At 42.4% G+C, this 19253-nt stretch overlaps 1 protein-coding gene across 2 annotated transcripts; it reads left to right on the top strand.

The window, feature by feature from the left end:
- The first annotated feature begins 681 nt into the window (after window positions 1-681).
- On the top strand, window positions 682-19152 carry ctdsp1 (CTD (carboxy-terminal domain, RNA polymerase II, polypeptide A) small phosphatase 1). Of its 2 annotated transcripts, XM_018683174.2 has the most exons (7): window positions 682-1322; window positions 8199-8347; window positions 12588-12689; window positions 14951-15007; window positions 15825-15917; window positions 16989-17174; window positions 17277-19152. In XM_018683174.2, exons 1-7 carry the CDS (start codon window positions 1250-1252, stop codon window positions 17403-17405), a joined length of 789 nt encoding a protein of 262 aa, XP_018538690.1. In that variant the 5' UTR covers window positions 682-1249; the 3' UTR covers window positions 17406-19152. The 2 variants fall into 2 exon arrangements, with proteins under 2 accessions (XP_018538690.1, XP_018538691.1); XM_018683175.2 differs by lacking the exons at window positions 682-1322; window positions 8199-8347 and adding an exon at window positions 11825-11971.
- The last annotated feature ends 101 nt before the right edge of the window (window positions 19153-19253 follow it).

Below are 19253 nucleotides of genomic sequence, written 5' to 3'. Positions count from 1 at the left end.
AAAGTAGAGATAAAACCGACAACATGCACAATACAAAATCTACAATGTTGTTTTCAGCACTGGATTAAGTCATTAATTTGTACAGTGGTGTAAATCAGTGCACTTTAGGTAAAATATCCTACACCATGTTTGTATTTGAAGGATAAACTGTGACAGACATAGATGTAGTGAATGGACCAAAACTTCCTGGGGATGAAAAGTCATTTTGTGTTATAACAGAGAGGGTGGACATGAGAGGATGAACTGTGAACAGAGATTTATTTATTATTTTCTGTGCTGTCAGCGACATCTAGCGGCCGTCAGATGAATTACAGCTTCAGCTCAGCGGTGATTGTTTCATTTTGATGCAGAAAGGGACTCAGACTCAAACACCGTGCATTTATTAATGAGTTGCAACCAAAGACTGACATTCCGCTCTAAAATTTCCTTGAAACTCTCTCAGATTAATTTAGTTTTAACATCATGTCAATAACCCATTGCTGAAAACAGGTCAGATCGATATAGTTGCAGCCATCACAGTTTAGGAACCATCCTCGTTCAGGGTCGTCAGGATGTTTCCCAAAGAAGGGAACTACCTCTATCTGAGGTGTGGGCACTTTAAAGACGGTCCCTAACTTCCTCTTTCCCTCGGTCGGTTTCAAGCCCCCCCCCCCTCCAGCCCAACGTCAAAGTTGAACAAACTTCAATAAGACGCCACGCGCAACAAACGTCTCTTTTAAACGCCAGAAAACTGTGTTCACTATGACCGAGAAAAGAAGGTTTAACGCGTGTTTAAGCGCGTAAACTCGTCGAGTTAACACGTAACATGAAGCCAAATATAAAACTCTCTAAACTTGTTTAAATGTTCCTACAACGTTCTTCACAAACACGACAACAACTAAAGGACAGTCCGGTTAATGATCGGTGATAGTTGGTATAAAGCTTCATATCCTGCATTGTGGCTTTAAGAATGGGCTTCCTTGAAACCGTCCAGTTCCATGTTAGCACGCTCAAACTGATGAACTTGTACAACGTAACAACTTTTAGAAATAACTTTTTTTTTAGAGACTTAACGTTTTAGAGAAGTTTGGACCAGTGTGTTTTATCTCGAAGGCGTTTCTTTTGTTCGGACAGTTTCTGTATTTTTACGCTCAGTATGCACGTTTGCAGACAGGGAGTGGCAAAAATATATATGTATATTTTTTTGCCATAACTCCTTGAACTAATTGCATGCATTAGTATCAGTGCTTGTCTGTGAGTGACGGATCCAATGGACCATTCGCCGTCGATAATCACGCAAGTAACCAGAGAGGAGGAGGAAAATGCGACTTGCCGTGAGGAAGGTGAGTTTGGGAAAAGTTTTCTCAACTATTCAGCTGCGCATGACAATGTCACCAGGACACAAGACAGCGGCGGGTTTACGGCGCAGAGCGTCCAGAAATGTCAACTGTTGCTCTTTGGACGAGCTCAGAAACTGTCCTCTGCTTTCAGAAGCTCACACGCCCTTGACTTGTTGTGAGCGTCTTGAATAGGTTTGAATAAGTTTGCCGGTTTCGCCTTGTGGGTAGGCCACAGCCATGGACAGCCGCTTGTTTTCATTTAATACATTTCCGCGTCCTGTGAGACATGAACTTTGATTTGAACGAGGCTGTGCAGCAAAAAGCGACAGAGCCAGCTGTGTTGGTGACAGTTTTTCAGCAGAATGTGAGTTTAACATCAGAAATAAAGTGTCGCCTTGGAGGGGGCGGGGTCACACACTGACAGTTCACTGACCGTGTTTAGGAAGAGTTTTCCAACGAGGTGTTGAGGATCCTGGGATGGGAAAGCTGGAGATGATCTATGACATCTGTAGGGACTGGAACACATAGTCAGTGTTAGCTCTTTATGTCTTTACAGTTTACAGCAGGAGCCATTGGTTAGTCCAGGTTAAATAAGTGCAAAAGAACATATAAGTACTGAGGCATCCATTTTGATTCTCAGTTGCATTGTGGAGTATCTTTAGGAATTATTCCCAGTCTGTAAGACTCAGGGTCTGTGCAGTGGACAAAAGTATTATGTTAACTGGTACGCTGCCCCCATCTTCCCTTTTACTGGGGGGAACATGGAGTCGGGTGTGGTTGTTGATGTTGAATGCCACAGTTAAGTTCATGAAATAAAAACTAACAGTGCATTAACATTTGCAAAAAATCTCATTTTTAATGTCTGTTTGCTGCAGGGGTTGATTCATTTCTCTTCACATCAGAGAGCAACAAAATAAAATGCAGCGCCCGAACTTTTAAGAGCTCAGTTTATGAGCTCAAAAATACAATCAGTCTGTTCTTCTCATGGAGGGACAGTTCTACGAACCAGTGTTTGAGGAAATGATTCATACTTTCAGAGTACCAGCCATCACAGAAATAAGACCAAAACAACAACATACTGTTCTGGTGTCCACTGCATGAATATGAAGCGAGAGATGAATCAGTTCCAGTGTCAACAGCTGTCGAGAGAATCCTTCATTTCATCCCCTGACTCCTCTCATGGTCCACTTCTATCATCATCCCTGATTAATGCTCCAAGAAACAGCCTCACTTACATCCTAACATGATGCGATATATATTAAATACTTATATATGTTTTTACTACGCTTACTTGTATAGTTCATCATCCCATCCTGGGATGGTTAACACTGTAACACTGAGGGTAGAGAAGCAAAACCCACCCTCCTAAAAGTGGCTGCCTAGTGGTTCAGTGTTTTCTAACGACTAACACTGAGTATTTTCTGAATAACTTTGGTCATCATACATTTGTATCAGTCTGAAGTCGGGCTGAAGGCTGGCATCTGTTGTTCGCTGTGTCTCCTGACAGCGCTCAGCCGCCTGTGTTAGCCAGGGTTTTATTTGTGTGCTTTGGCCTCCTCCCACACCAAAAAGCATGAAGGTTAAGCATTGGGAATATGCCTGCTATTGCTCTTGACCGAAGCTCTGGCTTCAGAATGACGTCTGGCTGCGGGTTGCCTGCTGTTTGCTGAAGTGCAGGGAGAAAATGAGGCAAAATTTCCCAACAGGGACCAATAATGTCCATGTTTATGGTGTTGAACAGAACTTTAAGACTTTAAGAATTCTGTCAGTACCTCAGTGGTCGTATGTTTGAAATGCTGAGTCTTGGCTCAGGTGAGGTGATGTGGTACAGCCTTCATCCTTCCTTTAATCAGTAGAATCTAAATGAACTGACTTAATCAGAACCAGTTGATTATTTAAATGACCTATTCATAACTGAACAGAATGGGCTGCATGTTGGACAGTGGGATCAGGAGAGAGATCCAGCCGGTGTGGTTGTTGTGCATCACATGCAGTGTGTCTGCTGTTACCTCTTGTAAAGCTGAGTCCAGTCAGCAGGTGGCAGCACTGTCCAGTTTACCAACACAAGGCAGCTCCAGCCTGGTCTCTGATTACATTCTTTTGGCCAAGAGGTCATGAGTCCAAAACATGGCTGCCACCCAGAAGTGAGGGGCCAGAGAAGAAGGAGAGGGGAGTTGTCTTCAGCACTTCTTTAGTTTCACAAGCTGCTGCAGCCAAACGGAGGAATTAGGAATCCTTGTAAACTATGAAATTTAATTTCAAAATGTCTTGTACAGTCTTCTTCCAGCTGACCGAACACCACTGTTCCTTGATGTTTCAATCTCTTCATCAGTTATGTAATATGCAGATTTATGGGCACGACAACACTGCTATTAATGTATATTTATAGATCATGTTCTTTTCAGGCTTTTCAGGTTTTGAACCATCAGGCCACATGTGTTCATTGAACTCAGCACAGTAACTTAAAGTTCTACTACAGTCATGTCTCGGGACAGTCTGTAAAGTGAATATTTTCAGATGCAAAAATGTTTTTAAACTTTGATCTGACCTAAGACCAGCTTGGCCACCATAAAATCTGCCGTCCCGTTTGCTCTGCAGGGGTGCGAAGCGAGTTGTCAAATTGTAAGAGAATATCAGGTGTCAAAGTGGCGGAAAGTCGGCCGCGGGAGGCCTCATTCTTACTGCGTCTGGATAGGAATAGAAGCAGCCAAGTACACAGGCATGCCCAGCCTGAAAGGGTCCCAGATAAGCCTGCTTTCAACTAAGGAGGCTAAAACATGCTGATGTGGCGTGAGGTCGTTGCTGCCCCTTGGAAATGCTGTAACCTCATTATCAGTGTCTGAGCCTCTTGGACAGGGAGGTGTGAGGAATGCTGCAGTACAGTTTGCTTATTACTCATTTCTGCTACCTAATTATACATGTGGGCTCAATTAAAGAGCTGAGGAGTAAATCCAATCACAATACTGTGATTAATGATAAAATAAAAAAAAGACTTCAGTGTTTCAGAGCTTACCTGCTGTAACTCGGTTGGTTGGTTGTGTTACATTTAAACTGAGTTTGGAATCTACCTACTGACGGTAGAGGACTACAATCAGACCCACACCTGTAACACAGGGCTGCTCAGTACAAAACTGCTATTTCTACACCAGCTGTGTGCTGCAGACACAGCTTGATATATATTTATCATGATATATATTATCATCAGCAGTATCATAGCTTTTTAATGATTTAAACTTTAATTAGTTTTATGGGTTTCATGATTCTCCACATCCATGTTTTGGTTCAGTCTGTCGTATCATGATTCTGTCGTCCCCTGTTGTGATGTGAGATCGATTGATGTTTGTATCACGGTTGAAGTTTCAGAATTGTGACACCCATAATTTGTTTATAACCCATGTCACGTTCCCTGCTTATTTTTAGCCACGCTGGCTGTGTTGGTTGGTCGGCCCACCAGACTGAAATATCTCAAAAGCCATCAGATGGATTGCAATGAAATGTGGTGCAACACATTCATACCTCCCTCAGGACGGTTTTAAACACGTTTGGTGATCCCTTAACTTTGTTGTGTTTTCAAAACTCACTGTCAGATGTTCCTTTGTGATGCTAATGTTAGCATGTAGCTTAAAGCACCACAGAGCTGTCCCGATTCTTCACCACTTGTTCCACCTGCTTTTTCCTCTTCCTTATCCAGAATTCTGACCCTGTGCCTTTTACAAAATGTCAGCCCATAATGGGCAGTACTGCAGGGACAGTTTCACAGGCGAATACCATCAGATTTTAAAGCTGCTTTGGAATCATACCACATTACTAGTTAAGACAAATCTTTTATATGTTACAAAAAGTTTCACAAGCCATTTCCGACTGCCAGTTTCTATAAGCCCAGAACAGAAGATGCTTTACATTTAGAGAGAAATATTTGGGGTAAATGTCAGGCAGACCAAGCTGTCCTCTGTTTCATGCTTGCTCCTTGTTTTTTAATGTTTGCATAGAAACTGTATTTGTTTCCTTTCTACTGTAAAGTTGTGATATCAGAACTAAACAGTCACCACCCTCAGCTATTCCCCCAGCACGCCCCACCCAAACCCACCATCCAGCCTTTGTTGTTTTTGTGGTTTTAGCTTTATTAACAACACAAACACTAAGCTGTGGAAAATGTTGAGGCCAGAGTATAATTGCACAGCCTTGCTGAGGATTGTAATATAAAACATTTTACCGTCTGTTCTTCCCAAAGCTCCAGACAGAAGCCTAAGAGAGGAGATGTAAAAGTTTACTGAGGTGGTTTTTGGTACTAAACATACATTTCAATTAAACATAAAAATATTTCAAACCTGGAAACGTGTAAAACCAAAGCTGTAAATTTGAACCTTCCTTCCTGTCACAGCTTCACCTGCCTGAAGAACTTTCATAAGATAAGAGTGATGCATTAAAGAGCCACTGAAATGGTCGGTGTTATTGTGTTTAAAAATCAAATCCAGCCAGGGTTGTTCCCTTTGAGCTCCACTTTATTATCTGTCCTATACAGTTCGTATCAAGTAACCCAGTTTAAAGTGCTTTGGTTTGTACTTTGTGACATTAACTCATTCTATCAGGAGCCAGTGCTGTCTGTGCAGCCCTGGATTCTGTTTATGTTGACATGTGCGATGTAGACATGATGGTTGGAGGCTTTGGAGAATGACACGATGTGGCAGAGGTGTACAGTGTCACGGGTTTAATTTAGTTCATTTTTCTGTGCATGAAGCGAATGCATCTCTGCGACGTTTGACATTTCCTGTTTGTGGGTGACACAACAAAGTTTTGTTTGTGACTGTTGTTTGTGACTGACTGTGCTCTGTATATACACATATACAGAGAATCTCATCATTAACCTCTGTCAGCAGCTGCTCTGGCCGGGCTATTTTAAGCCGTCCGATGTGTAATGTCAGAGGAGGTAATGCACCGGGCAGCATGATGTTTTTTAACACTACAAGCTTCACCTGCCCTGTTCCCTCACACATGTTTGCACACAAACCTTTCATCCTGGGACCAAGTGAGGAATGTCCCAACAGGAGTGCCCAGGCTGTAATGACCGCTCTCTAGTGGCTTTGTCCACTTTCAGCTCCAGCTGAATGAAGCAGTCAACAGGCCGAAGCCATAGGGAATAACACTTGGAAGTAGGTCAGCCGTGTGTCAGAGACGCAGCTGAAACTAGGCCAAATAGAAGGGTTAATATAGGTTAATTATATATATATATGTATATGTATATACTCCCTGTGCCATTTTCTGGTGCGTGTTGTGTGGAGATTGTCACTGATAAATGTATAATGGAATTTAATGGGCATAAAATATCTGCCAACATTTCATGTTTTTTATTTTTGCTCTGTTTACAAGGTTTCTTCATTTTATGTTTAATATTTAAAGACAGATGTTAACTTAATAATACTGGCATATGTTCTATCAATTATCATAACATGCTGATGAAAACACACAACATTAACACACAAAATAGTCCTGAACAGGCTTCAGTCAGTTATAAGTTAATACCTGTGGACAACATCCTAAATTAGTCCGTGTTCTTCAGTCAGTATCACAACAGCAAGCTACAGAAACGATAAGCACGCAGTATCTTTCATTACTCATTATATTTCACCTATTAACTGATTAAAAATTGGTCATTCTGCCCCACACAAACCTCCATATTCAAACATATTTTGTGGGACAAAGAAAAGCAGCAAATTCTCAGTAATTTATTTTGTTAATTCAACTGGATGTTTGTCCTTGACAGGCTGATCCATCAGTGCCACTTTTTCAGCCATCACACATTTAAACCCAAAGCAGCCTGACAGGCCCATGATACGCCCCATACTGAGGCAGCGGATTCAGGCCTGTCTGAGGGGCTTGCTAACGTCTTAGCTGACAGCTCTGACTGGTCATCAGAGCTCGGCTAATTTGTCAGAGTTTTTTCTTTCTTCGTAAACGCCGGCTCTCATCACTCTGACACCGGCTGGTGGGGTGTTTTCTACCATGTGTGTGTGCCAGAAGCTGTTGTCACATCGGTCAGTGACGTTCAAGACAAAATGTAAGATTGTACGCGATACATTTTATACATATCACTGTCACATCTTATATTTCCAATGTTTTTCAGGCAGTTGTTAATTTTACAAAAACTCCCATTGAAGCTGAGGAGGATTCAGGTTCAAACCTTAATGTGAAATATAAAAAAACAATCTAAATAAGTAATATACCTCTACCAATACATATTACAGCTTTTACTGCAAGTTTCTTTTTAATGTTGTACTGTATTAACACAGAGAGATGTGGTCTTTAAAAACAGTAATAGCATCATAATCTACTGTTCCTCTGTAAGAGGAGGTGTGTTTTGCAGGTTTATCTAAAAAATAATCTACTTATCAATGAGCATACTCATAGAAATCATGTTGCCTATGTTTAAATATCTGCAGTGTACAGCTTTATACATCCTGTAGAGAAACAAATGTAAAAATTTAAGCAAATTCTTGGAATTTAAAACAACAAATAATCCACTGGAAATGAAACGGGCTGTCTTCACCTGGTTATTCTCGGGGCTGAAATGTACATGTATGCTACCTTATGCAATATTTTTTGAGTGTGTGCTACACAACTGAAATAGCTACAGTTAGGCAACACACAACATGACAGCTCACAGCAGGGATCCTGCGCTGACACAGATCAAGATTCACTTGGCAAGCACCGGCGCCAATACTGATGTCACGAAGTGGATCGGGTCCTGGACAGATGTGGACTATTTCTTAGTTCCTGATGGAATAAAACTGTGACAATGCAACAGCATAAAATGATCTGAAAATATAAACCCTGAAAAGTATGAATCTCAGCCCCTGTGTAACGTCTCTCTCTCTGTTCCAGGTGCAAATGAAGTTTCCCCCTCAAAGAAGCCTCGCAGCAGAGGCCTCCTCCACAGTCTCTTCTGCTGTCTATGCCACAAAGAAACAGAGCCACCCCCCGCAAAAAACAATGCCCCCTTATTGGTGGAAGAAAACGGGACTCTGTCAAAAGTAAGTTCATCAGTCAGAATCCCTCCCTGACTCTTCCCTGTGATATCTGCTTTCTCTCTCCTCGTCCTCTGAGCAGCATGTGGTCAGCCTGATTGACGGCCATGTGATGCGCGAAACACATGTTTTCTTGGATCGAAGATATTCGTGCTTACTCCTCTCTCCTGTGCCGAGAGGTGATGTACGGCAGCGTTGAAAAGTACTCCGTGTTCAGACATCAGTTGAGATGAATGGGAGTTATAAGAAGCACAGAAATGGCGTAAATCTAATACAAGTGTTTCTCTGGCTGGGAGTCCAGAAACACCTACTGTAGCAAGGTACATGACACGAACTGCTGCAGTGGCCCTTTTTCGTACAGCAGAAAACTATGATGTAGATCAGATATCAGGTGTGACTGAAGTAATTAAAGAGACAAAAGATAATTGATTATGAAATAACTTATCAATGGATGCTTGTATAAGAAAAAATGTGGATGGTTCAGATGTTTACATATGCAAAGATAGTTCTTTATCCACCAATGACTGACTGCTGTTCTGTTACGTATCATTTTTGGACAATTGACAATACATCCTATGGTATAACTGAGTATATTCTTGGAAAACAACATGGCTTTTGGCAGTTATGGTCTGGAGATCAAGTGGTCAAGAAGTTCTCAGGTGTCAGTTTCAGATTTATGCCTTAGTTCAGCCTTTTATAGAGATTTGATATTCCAGAAGTTATTTGTCACGTCTTTCCAAGCCCCCAAAATAAATTGCTTGGTCTCTGGCAAAGGGGGGTTGAGTCAAGTGGTAGTCTCAGTTTTGGTTGTGACAACCTGTCATGTCAACGTGCATGCTGCTCCTGTTGCTGTTACTCTCTCGGGCTGGCTGTGGTCTCAGTGACTCCCCCCACCAGTCGTGTGAATATCCACTCTGAATGGACCCTACAGTTACCTGCCAGCCTTTTGGACTTGGACTCTGCAGGAACCTCAGAGACAGTGAGATTAGACCTAACGCATGGAGCACAAACTTTGAAGAAACTTAGTCCAGACAGAGAAATAATTTCAGGATGTATTTGGAAAACTCTGAGCAAGCTAAAGTCTCTGGAGAAGGGGAGCCGTCAGCTGAAGCCATGCTTGCAGAACAATGCCAGGTTCCCAAATTAACAAAGGCTGCAGATTTAACCGGCCCCTCAAAGGGAAGTGCTGAACTTGACATGAAGGTCTTTGTGGAGTACCCAGAGGAAACTGTCAGCAGAGAAATGAGAGAAATGGACTCTTCTCTTCTGTGCGTGGAACACTGCAACACAAGCACAGATGAGTGTGAATCCTGCACATACTGCAATGGACACGCTGAGAGCTTTGAGCAGTATTCAGGAAGCGACGGATTTTTTGAATCCGACCGGACCCTCGATAAGTGTGAGACCTCGGGGTTAAGCCAACCATCTGACGAATGTGCTCAACACTGTGAGTGTTTTAAACCTTGCAAGTCCTCTGAGCAGAGTGCTAATCATAGCTTAGTGTCCAAATGTTGTCCTTGCTGTGAACACTGTGCAGAACACCTCAGATTATTTCAGCAATGTAAGCCCTCTGGTCAACAGTTTGAGTCTTTTGACTCTGGAGCCAGATAAATTAGCAATGAACTCTGACAGTTTTGGGTTGTGTGAAATGTCTGATTTCACACCGGGAAGCTCAGACCACCTCGAGTTACTCCAGCAGTACGAGCCTGCTGATCAGCAGTGCGAGTGCTTTGACTCTGAACCAGACACATCAACAGAGGACTTCTGAGCAATGTGAAGAGACTGGTTTCACATCCACCGTCTCTGACTCAGTGGACTTATCGGACTGTGGCGCTGAACTCTGTGAGTACGATGAAATTCAGAATCAAACTGAGTTTGCAAACGATGACGATGAAGAGAGCTACACATCTGAACAAAATGAAACTGAGCCCAGTGATGAAGAGTCTTGCAGACTGTCAGAAGATGTGAATTCCTCGCATTTCAACACACCTGTTCGCGTTTATTTTGATGACGATGAACTTGTTCACTTTGCTGGTGAATGCTGTGAGAAATACCTGGACTCTGAGGAATCTACTGCTTTAGACATGTCAACAGATCACTGTGAGATGTGTGGACATGATGACTCTGAAACCAGTAAAGAGTATGAAACAACTCAACAGTGTGCAACCTCCGACAAAACCTCTGACAGCTCAGAGTTTTGCACTGAGGAAGACGGTTCCTCAGATTGCTCTTCTATCGAAACCAAATCCTTTAAGACTTGTCCCGATGGCAGTATCCCCTCAGATCCCTACTCTGATTCATCTGGGGAATCTGAAAAGGGAGCGCAGGAAGATTCAAGTGACGAGCAGACGCAGTGGGAATCTTTTGAAGATGATGAAGAAATAGAACAAAGCCATGCTAATGAAAGTAATGAGGATAAAAAGAAAACACCCACAGTTGATATTGTTATTGAGGATTACTTTGATTTGTTTGACAGAGCTGATTATTATGGACACACGTTTGCACAAAAGCAACGCTACATCTCCTGCTTTGATGGCGGAGATATGCACGACTGTCTGTATCTTGAAGAGGAGGCGCGGAAACATGATGCCAAGCATGCGTGCACATCTGAAGAAATCAATAAGGAAACTGATGCAGAGGAAGCTGATGTGTGCTTTGATGTTTGTTCTGAAGAAGCATGCGAAGAGGCAGAAGTTTCAAGTCTCAGAGACGATTGTGAGTCAGAGAAAAAACCTGAAGACTGGATCAAAGATTCAGAATCAAGTTTAGCAGAAGAAGAAGAAGAAGAAGAAGAAAATGAATGTGATGCCCATGATCTTTACACAGAAAGTTATGACGAAGCAGAGGAAGATGAAAACACTTTTGATGGAGAAACTTGTGCGTTTGAGGGCCACGGTTCTGAAATCTGTGCTGAAGAAGAAGCTGAGGTGCGCCCACCCTCTGGTAATGAGGACAGTATGTGTGCACCATGTGCAGAGGACATCTCTGTTGAAGGTGATGCTTATGAAGATGACGTCTGTGAAGCCCAGAATCATGAATCTCTCGGTGATGTTACCTCTACAGCTGATCACATGCAGACAAGTGTTACTGATGAGATAAAGGACGATGAGCCTGAGCCTGAAGATCAAGTATTTAATGACTGTTCAGAAATGGAGCCGTACTGGTCTCTTATAGATAAAGAAGATAATGGAGAGATGTGTGAGTCAGGTGTTGAGGATTACTATGCGTATCAGATTCAAAGTGTACAGTCATCTTTTAAACAAACCCTGAATGGACTTGTAATGGAGGGAATATGCGATGAGGTAACCCATGGAAGAGGTAACGAGGATGCTCTTTTATCCCCGAAAGAGACCGAGTCCCAGGAGCCAGCAGAGTGCAAAGCAGTCAGATTCACTGAAGTCACTGAACTGAGCGAGACCTTAGCCAGCGAACAAACTCCAGAATCAGACGACTGACTGTGGGTTGAATGAGACTTCAACAGAAATGAGACCTCCTCTCGATATAATTCACAGCGTTGTCTCAGAGACTCAGGAAAACAAGGCCTCCGAACAAAGCAGGGATTCAGAGGAGGAGCTGAGTGACGACGAGGAGCCTTGCGAATGTGACCACTGCATTCCACCCGCAGAGCAGGTATTAAAAGTCTTCACACCCTGACTGTGAAGCACTGAGTTTTCAGAACTGTGGGCGAAACGTTAACGCATCCCAGATTCAAGATAAATCTGCTGCAGAGCTATTTTTACATCGATAACACTGTGGCAGTGAATAAGCTGCAGGAGGTTTGTACTTGGCAGATTGCTGGGTATCCGTATCAAACTCCAGCTCTGCCATTATCGTCACGTGGCAGCTCACTCCACACGCACCAGTGTTACAGGCAGCCCGTTTGGTCGTGCCAGCTTGTTTTTAGAATCAGATTCACATTAACAAACGCCGATGTCTGACCGCTCGTTGAAGGATGAGACAAGGTATGGTGATATTTACATGCTCCATCAACGTGGCAGCAGCTGTAGCATCCAGGGTTTCCTGTAACCGCTCACCGAAACACCACAACACAATCCAGTCTCTTAAGTGACAAGAAACAAACACAATGAGCAGCATGTCCCCCACAACATGTTGAGATGGTAATTTCTTATGTTTAGAAGTTGTAGCTGCTGCTCATGTTGTGGGCTTAACGACAGCGAACAGAGCTTTTTAATTAGAAGCAACTTTTGTTAGAGCTTTAGATCTTAAACTGTTTGTTTGTCTTCAGGTTCCAGCGAAACCACTGCTCCCACAGATGCAATCGAACGATGCAGGGAAGATCTGTGTGGTCATTGATTTGGATGAAACACTAGTGCATAGTTCATTTAAGGTAAGTTGGCCTGCGTGACGTTACATATACTTACATTACTAATCACGATTTACAGGTGAGTTTATCATAATAAAATGATATGGATATATTTACACTGGCAGCTCTGTCCATTCAGAAAAAACTAACTTCAGAGATGAGGGACGTGTGGTCCATTTAGTTTGTTTTATAGCCTCCATAAGGAGAAATGAGTCTGGGCTCTCATGGGTTAAAACCATTTTTGCATTTTCAGTGTCAGTATTCTGTCAGTGTTGCCTCCTACTTTATGTCTAGAGGTTTTCTGATGGTTTAAAAATAAAATAGAGCAGGTTTAAATCTTCTTCTTCCAGGAACAACCTGGATTTTGTGTCATAAATACAGATAATTGTCATAAATCTAAACGTTATGACCGTTTTTATGGAGTTTTATTACGTTCGTTGTTCGTTGCCACAGCGCTGCTTTGTGCCAGCTGCGTGTGGTTTCCACTCCATTTCAACTTGGCACACAAAAAGACACACGTCGCTTACATCTCAGCCAGGAGCAGCAACTTCCTGGAGTTGGTCATCGTCAGGTTGCCAGGCAACCAGCAGAGACTCCAGGAAGCAGAGTCAGACCGGTTATCGGGCATACAGGGACAAATCCCGACGGGCCGGTGCACCGTCAAAAAAATCCATTAAGGTTTTCTGGCCCGCTCTGAATGCCTGGCACTCTGGGTGTGTATGAGAGCGCACTGCATACATGTTAAACCCTTTTATACTCTTGGCTTTTAATGACCTAAAAGGTCGTATTTAAATAAGGACACTCATCAAGTTTCTGCTCTTAGGCTCCATATTGACTGTCAAAGCAAACAATCTACTTGCCAAGCAAAAGTGGGCAGAAATAGTAACCGGATTTACACGACATCATTTTACATATTTTTAGGAGGCACGTGACTTATTTTTATCTTAAAGGGCCACCTATACATTAGCTTTAAAAAGCAAAGAAAGTCTGATTCCAAGAATGTGAAGTAACAACACAAGATTTCATCTCAAAATATAACTTGTGAATACAACGCTAACCTGTGTTATTTCTTCATAGATACTGTACTTTCATGCACACGCCTTGTTAAATCTCTGCACGACAGAAACTACTATCAGTATTACCAGACCTCAGGAACTGTTTATCTACAAATAACCAGCCTCCTTTTGTTTAGTTTGACTCCTTTTAAGGTAGCATTCAGCGAACAAAGTAATCAATGCCAAAAGTTGAGGCTCCTGTGTCACGACAAATTATGTAATGAATGCCATGTGGTGTTTAGTCCTTCTCAGGTCACAGACTGTCCTACAGGATGTCACTGGATATTGCTGCTAGCTATGTGTAAACAGGGTCAGACTCCGTGAACTCCATGTTTAACACAAGGTGGATAATAAAACTCATTATTACTTTGACACATATACTAAAAATAGCAGGAGGCTGTATGTGTGAAGGCAGACGAAAGCCAGAGTGCTGTGTGTTCAGACTGAAAATGTGTCATTTTATGAATCAGTTAAACACACCTGTACAATCTCTGAGGTATTAAATATCATCCAAACTGTATCCAGCATGCTGTCAGACTATCCCATGTGGTCTACCTGCTTTCTACCCATTTTGAATCGATGAGAAAAAAGCCGTACAGAGCTGAATGCATTAACAAGTAGATCTAAGTTGTTAATGATCTGAAATCATCAGAACAAGAGTGAAAGAAAAGGTGCTGATGGCAACATAATAAAGACATTAAAGCAAGAACAGGATGATGCAGCGAACACTGGATTTGAATTTACTGCGAAATGTTCTGTAGTTTGAATTCGAGCTGCTTTTATTGCTAAATCAACATCCAAACTTTGCATTAATCACGAACGTATACTTTCACTCTCGGCCTGATGTTAAACCCGCTCTGTCCTACTTCCATTACCTCACGGTTCACTAATGTAGGCCGTGGTGTAATGCCTTATATAGAACACACTTGGGGTGATACTAACATTTGAGAAGCATATTTCAGGTGTGAGAACTGTCTAAATAAATCAGATATTTTTATGAGTCCTGTCACTTTCTGTAGCGCCTGGATTTCAATGATGGAAGTGACGAGTCATATTATGAATAGTGATGTTATTTAAAAGACGCCGCGGTGGCGTCTGCGTGTATATTTGACACATCCTCACGTCTGACTTATTGCCATCGCTCTCATCTCTGCAGAGTGGTGATTTTATTTGGAGGTAATTTGGAAATTGCTTTTTCCTGATTAACACTTGTGCTTTTATTTTCCACAGCCAGTGAACAACGCTGATTTTATCATTCCAGTGGAAATTGACGGAACAGTTCACCAGGTACGCTCTTTACTGTCTCCTCGTCCTGCATGGAGGTTACAGTTTCTACGTGCTCGTTAGACTTCCTGCTGTGTGCGCAGGATTAAAACACTGCACCGACCATCGCTGCACTGTATACGCCACACACCACATATGGCCTATCCACAGTCTGACCTGAGCCGTAGGATGGTTTACAGGCTCTCAGGATTTAAATTCAGAAATCTTACATGGACTCCAGTTTGCACTAGGAAACACTGTGCGAATGCCTTGACAGTGCTGCAGCCCTCTCTGTTGATGGCTCCCAGCAGCAGGCGGCTATTTCAGTGGCCTGACGAAATGAGGAAACGCTGGCAGGCTTCTCAGAAATCACTGGCCATCAATCTCAGTCTGAGGCGCATGTTACGCCCCCACCCACCCCCGGCTCGCTGCTGCTGCTGCTGGGGGGGCGGCATTGACTTTTCCCTGCAGGCTGTAGATGGTAACTACAGTGTGTTGTGCTGGGCCTCCCAGAAGACACAGGAGCTTTGATGTCCAGAGGGCCTGGGTCTGTTTCAAGTAATCCAGGATAGGCTTGTTAAAGTGGGGAAAGCCTATTCAGGATGACTTGGTTCAGAAACAAGGCCGCCAGCATCTTAGATAGAAAGTCTCATTGGGGTCGTTACATGTACGTTTATTACAACTTTGTCTGTTCTTTTTATTAGATACAGTTATAAGCAGATACAAACACACACCTAAACTGATATGCTTTGACTGTTGAGTCTTAAACAGGTAGTTTGTGGAGCTGATCGTATTCCACCTGTGGATTTCATACTTTCCTGCCTTTTGTGTCTCCTCCCAGGTGTATGTGTTAAAGAGACCCCACGTTGACGAATTCCTCAAGAGGATGGGAGAATTGTTTGAGTGCGTTTTGTTCACCGCCAGCTTAGCCAAGGTCAGACCGCCGCTCTCCACCGGTACCACTCACTGTTAAAGTTTGACTGCAGTCAAGTCGCGAGAACAAGTCCATCCGTCTTGAGGTGGAAAGTGACACCTCGTTGTTTCTTTAACATTATGCTCAGAATTACTGGAAGCTCAGCCTCAGTTTTGTTTGTGATTTACAGGCGACCTTCCACACACACCCTCACACATAAATACATGTTTATGACACCTGTCAGGCCATTGCACAGACATTTTAACCTCTAACATTTACTTTGAACGGCGTCAACCTGAGCCTTAACTTTCTGAAGCGCACACACACACAGTTTTAGTTGCGATGTAGTGTCAGAAATCAAATGCTGCTCCTCTGCCCATTTTAAGAGAGCGAAGCTTCTCTGTGGCTGACACATGATGTTGTGCTCAAACTGTGCACTGAGATTTGATGCAGGTCGGCTGGTGTCCTGTGTAAGCCATAATGTTCAAGTTCTGTTAAAAATGATACTTAAATGTTGTTTTGTCTGAGGTAGTGTACATGTTTGATGTGCACATAGTGTTATAGTTGTTCTTTATGAGGTTATTTGGCTCTTTTCATTATAAATAATAAAAACAACTTGTAAAGTGCCAGATTATCACCAGACTAATGGACAATATGAGACGCTTCTTCCCATCAAGGTTGTTTTTATGCACAAAACTCAGCTGTTTTCATTGAAGCAGCTATAAAATCAGCAACAGACAACAGACGATGTTAGCAACAAGCTAATCAACACAGATTAGCATTTAGCAGCTAAAGAGCCAGATGTTTCCCTCAGGAGTTAGAGAGGCTGAATACTGGACCTTCATCCAGACGTGGCATCAAATGACTACTGATGTGTTTTTATATCTGCTGGTGTAAATAGGCAGCTGTTTGCTCGTTTTAATTTGTACTCATCTGTCAGTGATGTGTGTAAAACCTGTTTTTTTTTAGCCCTCAAGTGTCCAAAAATCCACAAATCTAATTCTGCTGCTAAGTTTTATCGTCTGTGTTTGTTATTTTTAACATTTATAATAATTCGTGTACAATATGATTTGGTTTTTTTTCCTGTTACAGTACGCAGATCCTGTGTCGGACCTGTTGGACAAGTGGGGGGCCTTCCGGAGCCGGCTCTTCCGGGAGTCCTGTGTCTTCCACAAAGGGAACTACGTAAAAGACCTGAGCCGTTTAGGGAGAGACCTCAACAAGGTCATCATCATCGACAACTCCCCAGCCTCCTACATCTTCCATCCTGACAACGCAGTACGCCATTCACGTTTCTTCCTCTGCAATACATTCTGCATGGAATTAAAAGACATGTAATAGTCTGTTATTCCATCATGTCCTGCTTCTTCAAACCTCCAGGTTCCTGTAGCTTCCTGGTTCGATGACATGTCAGACACCGAGCTCCTCGACCTTATCCCCTTCTTTGAGAGACTAAGCAAAGTGGACGACATCTATGATATTCTCCAGCAGCAGAGGACTTCAAGCTAACAGAGGCACGACACTAGGATGAAAATAATCACCAGTGGCTGTCGTCATGGGGCCACGGAGGCTGGTGGGCCACAGGCCGCACGCTGCTTCCCACTACAAGGACCATGCTGCAAAAAATACCTGTCGTTTAATCTCATATTCTTATCAGTGAAATCAGTCTGCTAGCTGGGTTTGGTGCTTCAGCTTTGACAGCTCTCTTCTCCCAGTCTCTTTTTTTAGATATTCTACATGAGCAGAGATTATGAGATTAAATGACGTCTGTAGATATCTTTTGCAGTGCAGCTGGAGTGTTGTTGTTGTCGTCATGTGACAGCAGTGACCTTTGTAAGAGTGCTGTAAACCTAGATTGTGTGAACAAATGTTCAGTGCCGCTCTACAAATGAACCACATCAATCATTTTCATGTCAGTACCATGTAGCATGTGTAATAGTATTAGAATCTCAACACACAGACTATGACAAGTCATTACAGATGGGGATTTTTTTCCCAAAATGGCCGGATGTGTATGTAGGAGAAGTCAGTTATTAACTTTGGTGAACTTTAACAGAGAGGTTTAATAATTTCTTACAATATTTTGTGACACATTTCACTACAAAACACACATTTTGTCATGCTTCACACACTGTGCACTTACTGTATGTCTGCAGAAAGCTATGAACAAACTGTTTGGTGTAGGAATTTCCAAAAATATATTATATGCTTTAGCTTTTCCATCTAGATTGAAAATATACCGGAGAGAGCGTATCCAGCCACTGATTTTAATCCTCCACTACATCACAGACGACCGATAAGGTTTAATTACTGTATTCTAATATGACTAGAATCTAATTATGAACGTGTAAAAACCCTTTTAGATGTTGTCTTATGTCCAAAACACCACACTCTTCAGCACATGTACACACACAGAGACGTGGTCATCGAAAATCTCTTGATCTTGATCTCGACACCTGAATGATCTTTGTGACAGGTGTGTAGGTGGAGTAGACACGTGTGAAGGAAGAAGAAACGCTTCTGCTTCCTTATAGAAGGAAGAAGCAGGTACAGAGACGTATCGCTGCAGAAACGGTGAGATTATTTTTGTACATACAGTATATCAGGATTTCGTTTTAATGATCTCGTTTTAATGTTATTTTATCGTTTGACTTTTTCGACAGCTGCATAACACAGTCCAGTCTATGTGCAGGAGGAGGCTGTGACCTGTCGTAGATAAGTCTGACGTTTGGTTTGAAAGCGCACACACACACACACACACACACACACACACACACGATGACGCCTCCTGTCGGTAAACTTGAATTTGAGCTTTTTTTTGTGTGTGTGTGTGTGTGTGTGTGTGTGAAGACATTAATGGAGTCAAGTGTCCTGGGCCTTATCGATCTGTATATTCAGTTTCAGAGGGGAAACTTGTGCCAGAAAATGTTCTAGCCCTGATTTACTTTGCCTCAGTCTGGAGCGAGTGTGTGTATTTGTATGTGTGTGTGTGTGTGTGTGTGTGTGTGTGAGTATTTACATTAGTTTGAGATTCAAAAGATGCTTTGACAATACGTGAAAATCATAACCTATGTTGGAATAATGATTTCCTTTTTTACTGTACGCAGCCAGAGTATTAACCTTGAGACTCAAGTAAAGAAACTGGTAAAAGTGAGTTTTTAAATTGCTGCTGATGAATGTTAAGACTGAAAAAAAAAAAAAAGACGAATAGAGATATTTCTACCTTGCATCAATAAAGCATGTTTTATTGAAACAGGTCATATTTCACTACAGTACTTTTCCCCCCACGTACCTAATGCTCAACACAACATGGCAGAGGTGGAAACAAGTCAAATGGAAAAATGGAATATGGAACAG

The sequence above is a fragment of the Lates calcarifer genome, linkage group LG1, assembly GCF_001640805.2.
Source record: "Lates calcarifer isolate ASB-BC8 linkage group LG1, TLL_Latcal_v3, whole genome shotgun sequence".
NCBI lineage: Eukaryota > Metazoa > Chordata > Actinopteri > Centropomidae > Lates > Lates calcarifer.
Note: the sequence above shows the minus strand (reverse complement) of the source record. Positions and strands in the feature narration are given on the sequence as shown.

Bases quoted from the DNA above. Each gene is read 5' to 3' on its own strand.
- ctdsp1 (XM_018683174.2), top strand. From the start codon at position 1,250: ATGGACCATTCGCCGTCGATAATCACGCAAGTAACCAGAGAGGAGGAG. The intron at 1,323-8,198 runs GTGAGTTTGGGA...TCTCTGTTCCAG, and splicing joins TGCGACTTGCCGTGAGGAAG to GTGCAAATGAAGTTTCCCCC. The intron at 17,175-17,276 runs GTACGCCATTCA...TCAAACCTCCAG, and splicing joins TCTTCCATCCTGACAACGCA to GTTCCTGTAGCTTCCTGGTT.